Raw genomic sequence first — 16,709 nt, forward strand, 5'->3', positions numbered from 1 at the left:
GTACAGTAAGAAAGCATGACTGTTTGAAGTTGTTGCAGCACTGTCACTGGTTTTCACCAGCAAAACCTCAATTATAGATGGAAAACCACATTTAAACTAAATTGTTGACGATATGGCGGCATGACAGTGGCGTGTAGACTGATGAGGTTCTAATGTTACATTAGTGTTGAGGAAACAATTCTGAAATCACATCGTAATTTGCATTTCTCAAACTAATTCCGGAATGCTTAAAGAGACCTTAACAAGCTGCTGGACCTCACTAACCGAAAGGGAACACAGCCCTAACAAGAGAGTTGTCAAATGAAATACTGGAAGGATACGACATGCCTTGAAAATCATAAATGCGCAACAAAATAAATTGATGTTTTGACATGATTGTAAGAAATCAGCATGAATGAAATGGTTTTTACCCAAAGAAATGTAAAGAGCGCCAACAACTAAGGAGAAGAAAGCAACGTTGCACATTCTAATGAGATGCAATCATGGTGTGTAGATGACTGGATGAAAGTGTTATTCACTGATGAATCACAAATCTGCATTAGCCGGGGAGGTGATGCTGGAACTTTTGTCTGATGCCATATGGGGTTGGATATCAGGAGAAGGACCCGGACAGATGGCAGTCATTACCTTGATAGTCGTTGCACAGCTGTACAGTGACATTTTGGATACTTTTCTCACTCCATTGATTGAAAGGAAGAAAAAGGGTTTGGTGATGATGATGATGATGAAGTCATGTTACGGGACGAGAATGCATCTTTCTACAGAGCGAAGACTGAAAATTTTCCTAGAGGGAAATCAGATCAACTCAGGGACACGGCCTGAAAAAACAGAGGTGTCCAATCTGACTGAAAATTTGTGGAGAATTTTTTTTTAATTAAATAAAATCGTCCATGACAAGACAATCCTGCAGAGCTGATTTGCCAGCTGCTATTTGAGGAAGTTGGAGAATATTGTTTTTCTTTACTCAAGTCCTCAAAGACTTCAGGCCATCATAAACAACAGCATATTCCGAGTGATTATTTTATATTGTTTTAATTACGATTCCATAATTATTTCCTCTGCTTAAGCTGGAAAGCAATATGTCGTTAATAACAGTAATTATAATTTGGTTGAGATATGTTTCGCAGAGCCAAAATCTATTGAACAATCTGCAGTATGTTTATTCACAATAAGTCAACAAAGCTGAGTGAACATCTTCTACATTCCATCATTTTTGCCAAGGTTGTAAATGCTAATTTAAGCAATCACACAGTTCCATGATCATTATTTACCAACATTCAATTAAAAAAAATGTTCCCATTATAAAGAGGCTGAGTGAAGAAGTTGGAACTGGTTATAAATCAAACCAAGCCAAACCCTCTGATTTGTGGTGAGCTCATCCCAGACCAAACACAGCACAATGAGAAATAGAGCAGTGCGAACAAAATGAGCCAAATGTGACAAGGTTCCTGAACACACTGCAGTTGATACTTTCTACTTTCTACACCACATAGGTATAAGGGCTGGATATATTTTCAGGTGAATGGGGTGGAATCTGCCCATGCTGATGAATGTTTATTCACAATTTTCAACTTTCTAACTCTTTTTGGCCCCTGCAATAAAGTCCCATCCATTCCAGAGTGTACCTCACCTCTCATCCAGTGACTGCTGGGATGGGCTCCAGCTCCTCAGTGACACTTTAATTGGAATAAGCAGGAATAGACAATAACTAATGACTTTTTGGGCCATGCATTTGTAACAAATATGCCATTTGCCTCGAGCTTGATACAGTTTTGAAAGACATGATGTGTCATCTATTAACCTGTGTAATCTTTCTGTAGCATGAAAGTAGTAGCCTTGCAGACAGGAAGGCAGTGGGGAGGGTCATGAGGGCAACAGAGAAGATTATTAGGGCCAGTCTACCAACCACTGGTGAACTGGCAGAACAGCGCTGCTTGTCCAGGGCAAGAAGGATAATCAGGGACACTTCACATCCCTTTAACAATCTGAGGTGTTAAGGACATTCTTCTCATCTTGTTTCACTGGACATTTCTCTGGGACAGGTCAAAACTGTTTTCATCAACCTTATTGCATGTATCAATTACACCATATAGTAGTGCAGCTAGCTAAAAATTTCCATAAAATTGTTCATTTTGTGATAAAAGCATGGAATTTGGCACACATATTCTACATTAACTAATGTTTATTTTCAGATATGGAGTCATCCTGGAGTTGACCTCTAATGAGCTACAGGGGTCAAAATTTTAAAATGCTCCACTCATGTTGAAAACTATACCACATTGTTTGTCTGATCATAACCATTCCAAAAAGGTATACAAGTAGTTTGGACTATCTATGACTAAAAGTTCTGGAGTTATGTGGTAAAAAACCGCAAAAATGGTGACAGAGGTCAGTTTCAGTTTGTACAGAGGTCAAAACTTAAAGCTGCTCCAATTTTGGTAAAAAGTGATGCAGATTATTGGTTGAAATAAAAGGATTAATAAATGGAATAGTTGTGAGTTTCTGTGTTGAATGATTGGTCTCCAAGGTAAAGGTCACACAAGGTCGACGTCCATTGGATTCTATGACATATGACACATGTTACCCCGTAACATGATAACTAAACATGACAGATGGTGCAAACTATTCCTTTTTAAAATGCTAGTAATTCAACCAATAATTTGCATAATTGTTGATCAAAATTGGAGCAATTTTAACTTTTGACCCCTGTACAAACTGAAACTGACCTTTGTCACCATTTTTGCTGTTTTTACCCCATAACTCCAGAACATTCAGTCATAGATAGTCCAAATAATACCTTTTTGGAATCGTTATGATCTGACAAATAATGTGCTATAGTTTTCAACATGATTGGAGCATTTTTAAATTTTGACCCCTGTGTAATTCTTTACTGACCCCTGTAGCTCATTAGAGGTCAGCTCCAGGATGGCTCCATATCTGAAAAAAACATAAGTTAATGTAGAATATGTGTGCTAAATTCCATGCTTTTATCACAAAATGAAAAATTGTTTTGCTATGCCGCCCCACTAATAACATAATTGTGGAATTTTTCAAATTGACATATCGATTTTCTAATTATGTGCAGTCTGACTGTTTGGGTGTCTGTTTGGCACAGAATAAGAGACAGCACACACCATGGAACAGAACCCAACACATGATCAATGAACATGACAAACGTGTATTAATCTGTCTTGTTCTGGTTGATCATAATTTGGATCCAATCTACATAAACATAACTGGCTCCAGGTGTAAACAGGCTTGGACTGCTGCTACACATAGCATGCTTTGTCAGCCCACAGATGGCGATGTCACTACCATGGCATCACTTGCACTTGGCTCGATTTGTCCACTGTATGGTGTAAATACATTTCACCCACTTCACACCAGGTGCACAGCATGCATCTCTGTGGGTAAGGACTCGGGCTACTACTATGTACACCTGCATTCAGTTACTGGTGACACTACCTGTCTGTGAAATGGACAAGACACTTTTCTTTGCAGTGTCTGAGTCCTCCCAGCTGTAAATGAGTACCCATGATGGCTGGGGATGAAACCTGTGAATGGTGTCTCATTCACATGGAGACGTAAACTCTCATCCGCTTCATGCTATGGAATCCGGAGATGAGTACCGGAACCAACAGACCTCAGAGCCTAATCTTGGGTTTTGCAACCCTGCAGAAACCAAAGCAGGAGCTCAGGCTGCAGCTGAGACTAGCTCGCAGAAGCCAGATTGTACAGTACCCGGGATCTAATCCCTGTGGTGGGAAAGTGCCTCATGCTTTGGTGCATCTGTGCTCTGTAGCTGCTTTCTCAAACATTGTTTTTGACCTTTGCAACAGCGCCGCTTCCTCAAGTTGAAATCCACTAATGTCGTGTGTGCTGCAGCGGCTCGATGGGCTACAATAATTCCGGACACATTCTCCCACTCAGCTTGTGAGGGAGCTGTGAGTGAAAGCGGCTGAAAGGCCAGCTATTGTAAACTCCTGTTTACTTTGCTTTCCACTGTGACTAGATAAAGCAGGATCTGCCTCTCTGATAACCAGCCAGGCAAGTGCTTGCCTGACTACCTCTGCTCTCTCCGCCCCTCTCCTCCCCTCACTGCAATATTAGTGCCTCCAAAATGAAAAGAGGGGTTCATAATGGTATGCGTGGTGCAAAAAGAGAGCGAGAGAAAGAGAGAGAGAGAGAGCAAAAGACACACACCCCCCACCTTCTCATTCTGCTCCGCACTCCCCTTCCTCCACAAGTCTTTACAATAGACAAAGAAAGAAGAAATAACCTTATAACTGCTGAAGGGGGTGAGGGAGAAAACTGGATTTGGTCTCCAGAGTAAGTAAAGTATGCTACGTTGAATAGCCGTCAGGTACTCTGCAATGGGCTTTTTAAAAGCGCTGGGTTAACTTCATAGATAATTACATGTTTGAGATAATTACCAGAGCCTCCAAAGTCCATTTAGACAACACTCGCACAAACTGACAAACTGATTCCCTCTTTGTGGCCTCTTCCACCTCAACTCTCGCTACACACTCCGTGTTTACTCTCTGTGAGCTGAAATCCAAACAAAAACATTAACTCGAGTGCTCCATCTCCTCCGCGCTCGCTAACCCCAAACAAAGCACATTTTTCTTTTCTTTTTTTTTTTTTCTTCCCCCAGCTGTGAATGAAAAGGCGGGCTTAATTTCTTAATGACATGTTTTGCTGCGGTTTCTTTCGTTAGCCTAGCTTGACTTGCAGGGACGTTCTCAGCGGATCCCTTGGAGACGGGCTGTTTGTGACGGCAGCCATTGTCGGTGGCTTTCAGGGGGTTAAGGAGGGGGAGAGGAACTTTCCATTAGCTAAGTACACATGTGTTAAGCCAGGTTATTGTTTACTTATCCAAAGAAACCACAGCAGGGCCTCGGGGAGAGACACGGCCGCCCATCATAAGTAACATGAGACACAAGCCAAGAACTTCTTGTGGCTATCTCTGACCCGGCGTGGCTCCTCAAAAGCACCAGATCCTACGAGCAATGCATCTCCAAACAGCTAATAAATCAACCCCAAAAATATGTGAGGCCCATCCTGAAAAACTTTTTTTTTTTTTTTTGAAGAATGTCTGAAAATACATAAGCAAACATCCTGACGTTCCTGTTCTTTGAAGTCTCTCTGGCCTTGATTTGCTTAATCAGAATCACCCCTACTTGCTATTCCACCACAATAATGAAGAGGCTAAGAAACACACGAGTCACGTGGTGGTCTCTTGTATCACTTGTTGAATCCTTAACAGCCGCCCTGCATTCACTCGCCAATGGAAAGGAGGAAAAAAAACAGGGGGAGTTTAGAGGGGAGGAGAGGGTGTAAAGGAGGGATGGAGGGAGCGAGTAGGGGGTCAAACCTCTCTCTTATTCAACCACAAAAGCTGCTATTACCAACAATCACCACAGTGATTCCAAAGTTTGTGTTGGGAGCAGCAGCGTGCCGCTGTAGGAGAAAGGCAGAAAGAAAAGACACATAGTGTGTGTCTGGTTAGCCGGCTGTAACCTGATCCATACTTCAACCAGAAACTGATAGATTAGCGATAGCAGTGTACTGATTAGGAAAATACTGGCTGACCCCGGCGGTCAGGGTTTCCATTGAGTTGGGGAGAGGTCAGGGGTCACTCTTTGACTGTTGGAGTTGCCTAAACCAACTCTGCTGGGTCTCAGTGACCTGGAAACCAGCGCTTGTACGGCATAACAGTGCCAGTTGTTGGGGAAAGATACAGCAATAAGGCTATCAAGAGTAAATTCTTCCACAGTGACCACAACATTAAACTTGTGCGAGTAGCGTTTGTTTAAGAGATTGCAACAGACGGGATCCAAAACCTATAGATGTTGTTATTTCGAATTCTTTGAGCGTGATTACAACTGGAAAAACTCTGGCAACTGGCAACTCCTCCAGACTCACTCAACAGATCAACAGCGGTGACCTCATAATCATTTAAGACCCTCTCACATCAACAAACAGGCGGGCGGAGATGATTTTTAAACCATATTTTAATTATTTGGAGCCCCACTTCAGCCTGCATGGCTCACACAAGTCGAGGATCTCTTGAGACGTGGAGTGAGCCCTCAGCGCCATTAGCGGTGTTCTGCTCTACAGTGGAGAGTTCGGGCCCGCCAAGTTCATTAGCAAATTGCTACGCCTCTCCCTTTGGCTCTCTGTGCAATTAAAGGCAAATGTGCAAATGATGCACGCATGGAAATACTTCCTGCTTGGTTGGAACTGGGGTGAACATGTGTGCCAGACAAACAGGCGACGCAAGCAGCACAGCCACTGCAGCCACGTTTGAACAAGGAGTCCAGAGCCGTGCACACTCTGACATTTACCCAGTGTGCACAGGATATTAGAATTTTCTGCAATTAAAATTATTAAATAACAAGCTATTTATGTCTGTATAACAGTGCTGTATTTATCAATTGTTCTTACAAATAATCGTTGAAGAATGTTAGTTATTAGGTTGGAAACAGCCACCAGAATTTCCCACAACCCAGCAAAATATCATCAAATCAAATTTATTCTTCAAACACTTAAACACCAGTTTATCCCATTCTGATCCAGTTTAAAGCAGTTTTCAATTGGTTTAGAGGCTTTTAAAACCAGCATATATCTGCTTCAAAATCTACTTAAAGTCTTGCAACAAATTATTGCAAATTATAGCAGCCAAATTATGTAATTCCGAGAATCACAGCTGATATAATTATTTTATGTTGTACTTTATTGTGTCAACTTTGTGTCAAAGTTCAGAAAGTTACTAAAAGTTAAAATGTGAAATGCTGACGCTGCATTTTGGAAAACAAATATACATGTTGCATTTATTTATTGGAATTATTCAACAGCCACCTGTATCGACACAGTCATGCAGTGAGTCACTGGGTGCTTATGATAAAAATATATATGTTAAAATCTTAAATATAATTTTAAAACACTAGACTGTGCTCTGTAATTACATATGGTGTACATGTACATATTTCTCTATATTTCAGTGTAAAACAGCAAGCTATGCTCCAACAGATTTTTAATTTTATGCTATATATATATATATATATATATATATATATATATATATATATATATATATATATATAATTCTACTGATTATATGTAAAACCAGTTGACAGGAGCAAATGAAACCAATTTTCAAAGATTGATTTACAACTATTAAAGAAGAACAAAAGTAAGATAACTGGTTTAAACCAGTTGAAACTGTTAAAAAAGTCCTTTCAAAATTTCTAATGTTGGTGTAAAACACTTTATGAAAAAATTATCTCGAATTTAAACATTTCACCATTGATAACGTTTTCAAAAAAATAAATATGTGGCAAATCTGAGTCAGTGTGTTTAGAAAAGTTTAAAAGACCTTAACGTTAGTTGCAGCCATTTGAAACAGTTTATAACGATACAAATCTGATTTTGACCGCTTTAGTATGTGGTTCAAAGCACTTTATTTCAAAAACACTTGTTTGTGTTGATTCACATAAGAAAAAAACAAACTAACAGCAATTTAGTCAATTTATTGTTGGAATAAATTTGTTTAAAATGTGTTTAAAAATATGACAAGATCTGATTCTGGGAATTTTTAAAAGTTTGAAAGAGTTTTAACTCTGCATAAACACTAGAACACTTCAAAACAAGACTAACTTTACACTGTAAACCCAAATAAGGCTCCATAAAAAACATTAGTTTATCATCCTTGACATCAGAAAAAAGTGGTGAGGGAGGGTGGATTTTTATATATTTTTTCTTAGAAACACATACATACGTCACTTCACACCTGAAAACAACGCACAGCACCTGCATACCAAGTGAGGAACTGAAAATATCAGATATTTTTAAAATAAATCTTGTTTCCATGTTGAATACAGTCAGTGTGCTGCACATAGTAGCGTAATAAACATGCGTACTGTGTGTGAGTGAGACGGAACAACTGACCGTGTGGTTGTCAGTGACAGTAAGCTGCAAGTTCCCAGCCCGGCTTGGTAAACTTCGGCTATCTTCAACCAAAGCATACTTGCCACCTTGTGGACGTGCCACTTTTTGAACCAGCTTTACCGATGTCAATGAAATTCGCCAAAATAAAAAATAAAAATTGATGCGGGCTGATTTCAGCACGTGGGCGAGGATGATAAACTCATGTTTTTTGTTTGTTTTTTGTTTTGTTTTATGGGGTCTAATTTGGCAGAACTCAGAAAAAACCGCGGCAAATGATTGCCTCAATTTGTTAAGTTTATGTACTCAAAAAATTAATTATTAGAACTTTAATATTGAAGTTAGTGTTACATACTGTACATGTTGAGTCGAATTAAAAATACTGACTCAGTTGGTTCAACTTAACATTCAAACAACACTCAAGGCAGATTTGTACATTCAACAAGAGCTCACTGTTCCTTGCTGAAGTTGGGGACTTGAACACATTGGGGTTTAGTGACTTTTTCAATGGTGCTCTGACATACAGGAGTATTTTGAGATTGATCCACTGACTTTCCAGTCTGACAACATGAACTGCGCTGCTGTCCCAAAGCAGTTCACATTCTTGAGATAAATGTGCACAACTCATGAACTATTTCATGATCCCTGAATCTGCACCACCTGAGTCTGTAGTCAGTAAGCAAAAGAAAAAAATGAGAAAGACATATCAGTGTCTGTGGAGCAGGATGTTGACAAAGACAAGATCACTAGATCAGTACCTGACTGCTTCCTTGTGCAAAACTTAAAAATTGTTTTTGAACATTACACTGAAAAAAGAGAATGTTTTGACCAACCTAATAAAGTGTTTCAATTGACAGCATTCAAATGAACTTAATTGTCCCAAATTATCTTAAAAAATCACATTTACACCAACATGCTAACTTTATTTGAACAAAATGAAATTATGGGTTTTACCAACTGAAGCAATTTCATCATGATTTCTCCTTTTTCAAGCTACATTATTATGCACATTTAAAAAAATGTAACTTAATTTAATGAAGTTAATTTATCATTAATTTAATACTTTAAAAAAAGATTTGAGCTCTAAAATGTGAAACTTAATCGAGGCAACCAGTTGCCTAATTTTTTTTTTTTTTTTTTGAGTTCTGCTAACTTACGTAGCTTCCAGTGCAGTTCAAACAAGTTTGAAATGTTTATGTTATTTTAAAGTAGTTTAGAACCATTTAACCAATTTCAAACTCTGATCTGATTTATCTGATATGTTTGTAATAGTTTGTCACACAATTTAAAAGCCGTCTATCTCAAATAATACAGGAAAGGAGTAAATCCTTATTTGTTTAGATGGAATAAGTGAGAATGTGGTGTATTTTTGTTTAGTTTTCTTTGGGGGGGGGCAAAAAAAATTATGATTAAGCACAATATTTGCAGCCTTTTTTCTGCTATACAGTTAATTGTGTCAGTTCTGTTGAATGCAGTGGAGATAAATGTAGGAAGTATATGTTTATAAAGAGTAAAATAAGAAATGCGCGGTAAACATGGTTGGAATCTCTCCAGCGATGGCAACAAAAGGGTTAAGAAAGTCCAACTGGTGCTAACCAGTCACTCCACTCACATAGCACCTGAGGGGGGTGGCACATTTATCAAACACGTCTGAACACACAGCAGTGCATGCGCGCACACACACACACACACACACACACACACACACATATATGCAGATGCATGCACGCACTTCTTTTGCACATTTGCACACACAATGTATGTGCACAAATACACACAGAGAAGGGTGAGTCCAAACTGGCTGAGCTGCATTCACAAGCCAGTGCAGAGCCTCCGTGACTTTTTCACCTCTCAGCTATGCTCTGCTTTCTTTTAAGGGGGGGGGGGGTAACGTCCCTCCACACTCGCCTGCACAGGCAGGCCAACAAAACAACGCCAAACACGCAAAGAATATTCACAATTTTATGATACTAGGCTGCACAATGCAACAAGAAAGTCAGCACTGTTGGACTGAGTTTAATAAATTCAAAGGTTTTTTTCTTTCCTTCTTTTTTTTTTTTTTTTTGCCTCTGCTACAGTCGCCTTACTGGAATAAATTGGTTTATGAATAAATGAGCCTGCTGTCTCCGTCTTGTTAACACTGTTCTTTTGTGCAAATTCTCCGCTTTTTTTTCCAGTCCACTTCAACTTTATGCCCGAGGGCATATATTAAAAATACATATGGAAAGAGATAATGCACAGACAATGCAAATTTGTTAAGGACGTCGCCCGCTGAACAGCCACGGATAAGATGTCACATGAAGAGGGCCCACACAATCCAAAATATATAGATTCAGCTACAAGTAAGTCATGAAGTGTAGCGCCATTAGACTGACGATATTTGAAGGGAAATACACCCGTTCTGCTTTGGATATCCAACTGGAACATCCCATAATGTCACACATCTGTCACAAACTTTGCCTATTCTTTCATCTGCGCATAAACATGAGCTTGGTTAGTTTTTGCTTTACATATAGGAGCCGTCATTATGCTAAAATAGGCCACGTCTTCATCCTACAGTCAATTAAAGATCTGCATCGGTGCCCCCGAGCACAACATCATTTTCTTCATATACCTAGAAACCCAAGGGTTTTAATGCTATTTTCACATCTCCATACCACACAGCTTCATTCCGGGGCCCTGACCTATCTATTAAAAAACTTTGTGACAATTGAAACCCTGAGAGACTACAACAAGCCGTTTCAAAGAGACACTTAAACGCACAGGCGGCGTCTGTGTTATTTAATTCTGCTTCTGGATTAAATGAAGTATTATCTTCAGAGTGATCTTTCTCATTTCCATAATCAGACATAAGGGTCCAGTGGGGGGGTGGAGGGGGGGGGCTTCTTCCCAGTCGGGCCCCCAGTTAGCTCCCAGTCCTGCCATTCAGCCCAGAACATAAAAGCCAACCTCTCTCTCTCTCTCTCTCTCTCTCTCTCTCTCTCTCCATCCTCTCAGACCAGCAGCTACTCAGCCATATGGACGTCCGCGGATTTAAATTATTTAGCCTAATCGCTTCATTACGTTTTATGTTTGACTATCCAACTAATCCATTTAATTTGGACACTTGATTTTTTTTTCCTCCCCTTCCTTCATAGTTTATAGAGCACACTCTCCCAGACTGATTGGAAAAGTCTGCAGTAGTTTAATTCAGTGGTTCCCAAACTTTTCAACTTTTTTTTTTTTTTGCCTGCCTTTTATTTGGAATACATTAAAAAAGTTAAGCCATGCCAAACACTCTCCAGTCTCTGATAAAGATAAATATTAATCAACCATGAAAGATTTTTGGGTGCCATGTGTGTTACTTTTTTATTATTATTTCTGGAAAAACTTACACTTAAAAAGAAATACAATTCTTATGAATTTTGATGCTAAATTTTCCCCCCACGTTCATTAACTACCACAGGTGATGGTGTCTCTGTCAAAGTTTATTCTTGTGTTTTCACAAACTTTATTTTACCCTCTCATCACCACAGAAAGAAATCAGACCACACAACAATTAAAAAAAAAAATTATGGACACCCAAGAAAAAAAGTCAAAATTTTGTGAAGTGACATCATTAAGAACATGTCCAATGTGTTTCCTTTTTGCTGAGGTTACATGTGACCACATTAAAAATATGTTTGAATTTACACACAGTGACACATTTTAGACCACCCCCCCCCCCCCCCACCGATTGTGACCATATATAAATTTAATATTGCTTTGAATTTGAGTTTTTTTTTCTCAGAAATTACTAATTTAAGCAAATAAATCTGTTCCGCTTTACATGAATGCTGTTTTGCCCCAATAAACACTACTAATGTGAACACTTTGTACTCTCACATCCGTCAAATGAATTCAAACTTTTGTTGTACTGAACCTTTTTTTCCACTCCAGCTGGTTATGTCCCCCTCCAATGCTTCTGCGACCCCTAAGAGTACATGCCCCTCAGTTTGGGAACCATTGCTTTAGCTGACAGACCCACTCCACTCAATGTATTTTTATTTTCCCTCTCTTATGGATATGTTGTTCTGACGCGTGTTGTTTGTCACTACAGGACTTTTTTTCCACACTCCTCTCCTGGAGCCTGGGGTTTGTCCTGAATTCTGAGTTTTTTCACAATTTGCGTTGTCACAATTTCGAACAGGAAAATCACAGTCAAGTATGCAAGGGTGCAAACTCAGACAACCGAGGTGGTGGGCGGAGCATAAGGCTCCTGCACATTTCAGTCAGAAGAAGTGCATTCAGGCAATATTTTCACTTCAAATAAATAAAGAAATATAATTTGTTGAAGGTGATATTTATCACACTTAAAGCAGCCCTGCAGAGTTAACTTTTTCCAAACAAAGCCTCATTGCTAACAACCATATCTCCTAGATGCAAATCCAGATTTGCATCATTCTAATTGCTCTTATCATTACTTAGCGACAGTGTATATGGTCCATTAGGGTCATGCGTGTGCGCGCACGGTGTCCCCGGAGTCCCAACAGCCAGCGAAGCAAATAATGAAGGCTGCTCTTATCTCTGATATCTGCACAAAAGGGAACAGTCCCTAATCTACCTTTAATGCCTGAAAATAAACCTTCTTATTGGCGCTGAATCTGTGCGCTGCGGACCAAATAAAGGGAGGGGGGTCCCGATAAACAATGTGCACTCATGTCTGAGGAAAAATACTGACAAGACGCCTAATGAACCGTGAACTTCACTGGAGAAAACCATGAAGGCACCTAAACCACACAGTCTCCATCCTGCCTGCCTCTCCCTCTCTCTCTCTCTGTTTTAGTTAAGAGAGAGAGAGAGAGAGAGAGAGAGAGAGAGAGAGAGAGAGAGAGAGAGAGAGAGAGAGAGAGAGGCACTAAATTAAAATCGACATGAAACAGGTCAAGTTGATGGCGATGCTTTTTTCGAGCTAATCTTCCCAGATCGGTTCCGGGATCAAGTCTTAATGGGCCAATAATAGCAACATTATTCAGAAAAATTTTTCATTCCGATGGACGGAATGTAAAACGGCCTTAATCATATGCAAATAACAGCGCAGCGGAGGAGTGACCCAGAATGGCTGAATAGCAGGCAAGAGGGGGAGAAAGAAGGAGGGACAGGGGGGAGACGGCATGGGAGGGGAGGGGGAAGGGAAGAGGAAGGAGGGAGACGTACCTGATCAAGGGGCACCGACGATCTCGTGATTTCCTCGCTGTCTGATTTGGATCCCCCCTCCCTGTCGTCTATGACCAAGTCGATGGGCATCTTTCCTTTCAAGCAGCTGATGTACCGGTGACAGAAATTATCGCACAGTTCGTGTACCTGCAAACAGAAGAGTGGGACCCATGAAGGGACTCGATCACACCACAGTGTCAACAAACAGCCGCCAAAAAAAACGACCTAGCTTTACGCATTTTGGCACAGTTTTACGCATTAAAAAAAAATTAAGGCCTGACTGATCAGTGTAACGTGTTAGAAATTATGATCACGTGATCTTTTTTCAAACTGAACTGAAAATAATTATTTATCAGAGCGTCGTATTTTCCTCTGAAATCATAACATTAATGCAGGGGTGGTGGCCAAGTGGTTAATGCGCTTGGTTTCAGTTCAGAAGGTTCCGGGTTCAAATCCCACCCCTGCCACATTGCTCCATGTAATGTGGAGTTGCGTCAGGAAGGGCATCCGGCGTAAAACTTGTGCCAATTCAACATGCAGATCCACCTTGGATTTGCTGTGGCGACCCCGAGTGCAAACAAGGGAGCAGCCGAAGGGACTTACTTTAATGCGACAGACTCTGGGATCCGGTGCGCGCTGCCGCGCCGTGCTGCGCCCTGCGCTCCATCCGCGCTCTAAACTTTTATTTTGCTCCTCTCAAAATAGAGATATCTACGAAAATTGACAGTGACAAGAGGGCTCGGGGGCTGCGACGCACTCAACACGCGTGTTAAATTCATCATCGGTGCCCCGGGTAGTGTCCATTAGAGGAGGCTGACCCGCGTGAATGACATTTAAGGTAAATTGTTTCATATCGCCTTTACTTATTACGTTATCGCCGCGGCGTGTCTGGGCCGCGTGCACGAGGACGGCGATCCGCTTTATAACAACTAATATATGAGACAAGAAATTCAACTTTTAACAGCTCTGATGGCGCTCCATAATGTTAAAGTTTAATCTGATAAGGAGACAAATCAGACTTTTACACCCACTTCTCCTTCTATCCACAGATGGCTGCCTGGGCCTTTTGCCCTCCGCAAAGAATCTCATTTAAAAAAAAATGAAAAAGCTGCAAAAGTTGAGCTGTACGTTTCACCTTGCCAACATTAAACTTCATTAAAACACGCGGGGAGATTTGGGCGCACAGATATCCGTTCCAGTTGTAACAGCTTGCGTCGTGATTAAACGCCGAAGAGAAATGGCCCCGTGATTGATTTTGACGCTAATTATAAGCGACGAGCAAAAATACATTTATGCAAATTCACCCTGTAGGTCTGAAGTGGCGCGCTGGGCAGAAATGGTGAGAGAATATTACCTTCTCCAGCTCCAGAAGATGAAATCGTAAAACTTGGATGGCTTGGATCATCTGAAAAATTAAAATAACAATAAAAAAATGAGCTGCTCACATCTCTTGATATTAAACAGGCAGCCCCCCCCCCCCCAATGTAACTATAAGTGCAGATGGGCAAAAAAATATTCATATGAATGGATTTTATGTGAAAGCGATATTAAAATTGGATGTAATGGCAATATGCGCGGACGCATCGCAGACTGGCGCTGCAGAAAGCGTCAAAGGCGCATGAAGCACCAAAATGCAACTAGTATGATGACACAAAGTGTACACAATAAGTTTCCATGACAACTGTGAAACAGCGGCCCTTCATCTGCAGATCACCGTGATATCAGATCATAACCTCTAATCAACTTTTCAGCAACACGAGGCAGTTAAAAAATAAACATGCAAATAATAACTGTTGCACAATATCCCAAAGTATTTTTAAATATATATATATGACAAGTTTCTTACCAGATTATCCAATTCTGGATTCGATGAAAATAAAGGTTTTTCTGCCCGAATCTGAAAACACAAGTGTAAATTCTTAAAAATCAATTCATATCAGTGAATAGACAATATCAATTCAATTAATGTTGTGAAGTTCTAAATCTAGCTACATTATGTAATTACAAAAAAAAAAAAAAATCCATCGCAATGCACAGCAAATACACACACACAAATATATATATATATATATATATATATATATATATATATATATATATATATATATATATATAAACGTTACGCACATGTTGTGCGTGCTGGTGCCATCGCCAACAGGTGAATAAAAAACCCACAGAAAATAAGTTTCCTGACCTGTTTTGCAAAAACTGCTATGTCCTCATTGAAAGATTCCGATGAACACACGTCTCCTCCCGCCACCCCGGGCTCTCTGGGGGTGCAAGTCGCTAATTCACATTTCTCAAAAATCAGTGCAAGCAAAGGGAACAGGGGGTGCCTGCGTGAAACACACACGACAATAGCAAATGTCACCAGAGAGAACAACGCCAGGGTCAAGAAGATGACTCCGGGTTGGATTTAGTCAGCCGTGCGCTCTGCCCGTGGGGACTGGCGCTGTGGCGCACGCTATTATATTACGCACAGGCTTGGAGAAAGGCTGCGAAGACCTCTTGCAGCATAAAAGCTCCAGAGTTGAACTCATTCACACGCACACGCAGACACACACACACACACACACTCACACACGCTCACAGGCTGGTTTTAAAAGCTGCAGGCGAATGAATGCGCAGATTATAACGTTGCAAAAGCCAGAACAGCAAACATGTCCAAGGTATAACTTCCAAACTGTTAAAAGTGTTTTTGCCACGTTCAATTTTTAATTAACTCCACTAAATGAATAAATGGTACGCACATGTGACGTTTCTTTTAAAGGCCATATATTTTTAATTAGTGTGCACAATTAAAATTATTTTATGCAGAACAGCACATTCTTTTCTAAAGACAAAAGGCTGCGTCAGCGAAAATAATCACAATTCTTGGCTTTAAATAAACATTTTGACTAAAAAAAATTAACACGCTTTTCCACGAGTGGATTTTACAGTATAAAAGTCCAAAGTGTGCACAAATAAAAGCTGCCACAACCTCTCTTGTGCATTTTAGGCTGCAGAGTTTTTGCTCCCTTTGCACCCATCATCTACCCCGGCTGCTCCCTCCGGGCCTGGAAGCATGACCGCTCTCTTGGTGCGTGTCTCCCCACGGACAGCGGTCCCGCACCTACCCGTATATCGCGTCTTTATCTCTCTTGAGAGCGTCGTTGACGGAGGAGCCCATGCTAGGAGGCATAGTGTTGGTGTGGCCGGTGTGCGGGTACTGGTGAGAGTGCAGCTGGGGCCCGTGGTTGAGGTGCACCGCCTGCATGGATCGGGCGCCGTGCGGGTCTCCGTACATGGTGGTCGGGATGCCCACCCCGTCCATCCCGTAGTGGGGCAAGTCTTCGTACTGCGGACACAAACACGCGCACTCACAGTGAGCACACATCCAAACTTTATTTAGAAACCCAAAAGTCAGGAAAAGCTTTTGAAACCGGGAAAAGTTCACACTACATTTGTCTGTGTGTGTGTGCGTAAAAATCTCTTCCGTAATTCATTATTAACTTCTCAAAAAGTAACTTCTTAACTTTGTGATACAAACATGGTGATCTGATTTTTTTTTCTTTCAAATTCCCTTGTAAATGAACAAAACAAGAGAA

At 40.6% G+C, this 16,709-nt stretch overlaps 1 protein-coding gene and 1 long non-coding RNA gene across 4 annotated transcripts in view; one reads left to right on the forward strand and one right to left on the reverse strand.

Annotated features, from left to right (window-relative positions):
- Positions 1-16,709, forward strand: part of LOC117522921 — a 1,044,039-nt gene that overhangs the window by 727,740 nt on the left and 299,590 nt on the right. The gene's annotated exons all lie outside the window — the stretch shown is intronic.
- Positions 1-16,709, reverse strand: part of LOC117522915 (homeobox protein Meis1) — a 229,014-nt gene that overhangs the window by 210,497 nt on the left and 1,808 nt on the right. For all 3 annotated transcript variants that reach the window (XM_034184342.1, XM_034184341.1, XM_034184340.1), the window contains 5 exons: positions 16,239-16,459; positions 15,317-15,458; positions 14,969-15,019; positions 14,477-14,527; positions 13,123-13,269 (listed from right to left, as the gene is read on the reverse strand). In XM_034184342.1, the coding sequence (XP_034040233.1) occupies positions 13,123-13,269; positions 14,477-14,527; positions 14,969-15,019; positions 15,317-15,458; positions 16,239-16,459 (612 nt within the window). The remainder of the gene's footprint in view (positions 1-13,122; positions 13,270-14,476; positions 14,528-14,968; positions 15,020-15,316; positions 15,459-16,238; positions 16,460-16,709) is intronic.

The sequence above is a fragment of the Thalassophryne amazonica genome, chromosome 13 (genome assembly GCF_902500255.1).
Source record: "Thalassophryne amazonica chromosome 13, fThaAma1.1, whole genome shotgun sequence".
Lineage (NCBI taxonomy): Eukaryota > Metazoa > Chordata > Actinopteri > Batrachoidiformes > Batrachoididae > Thalassophryne > Thalassophryne amazonica.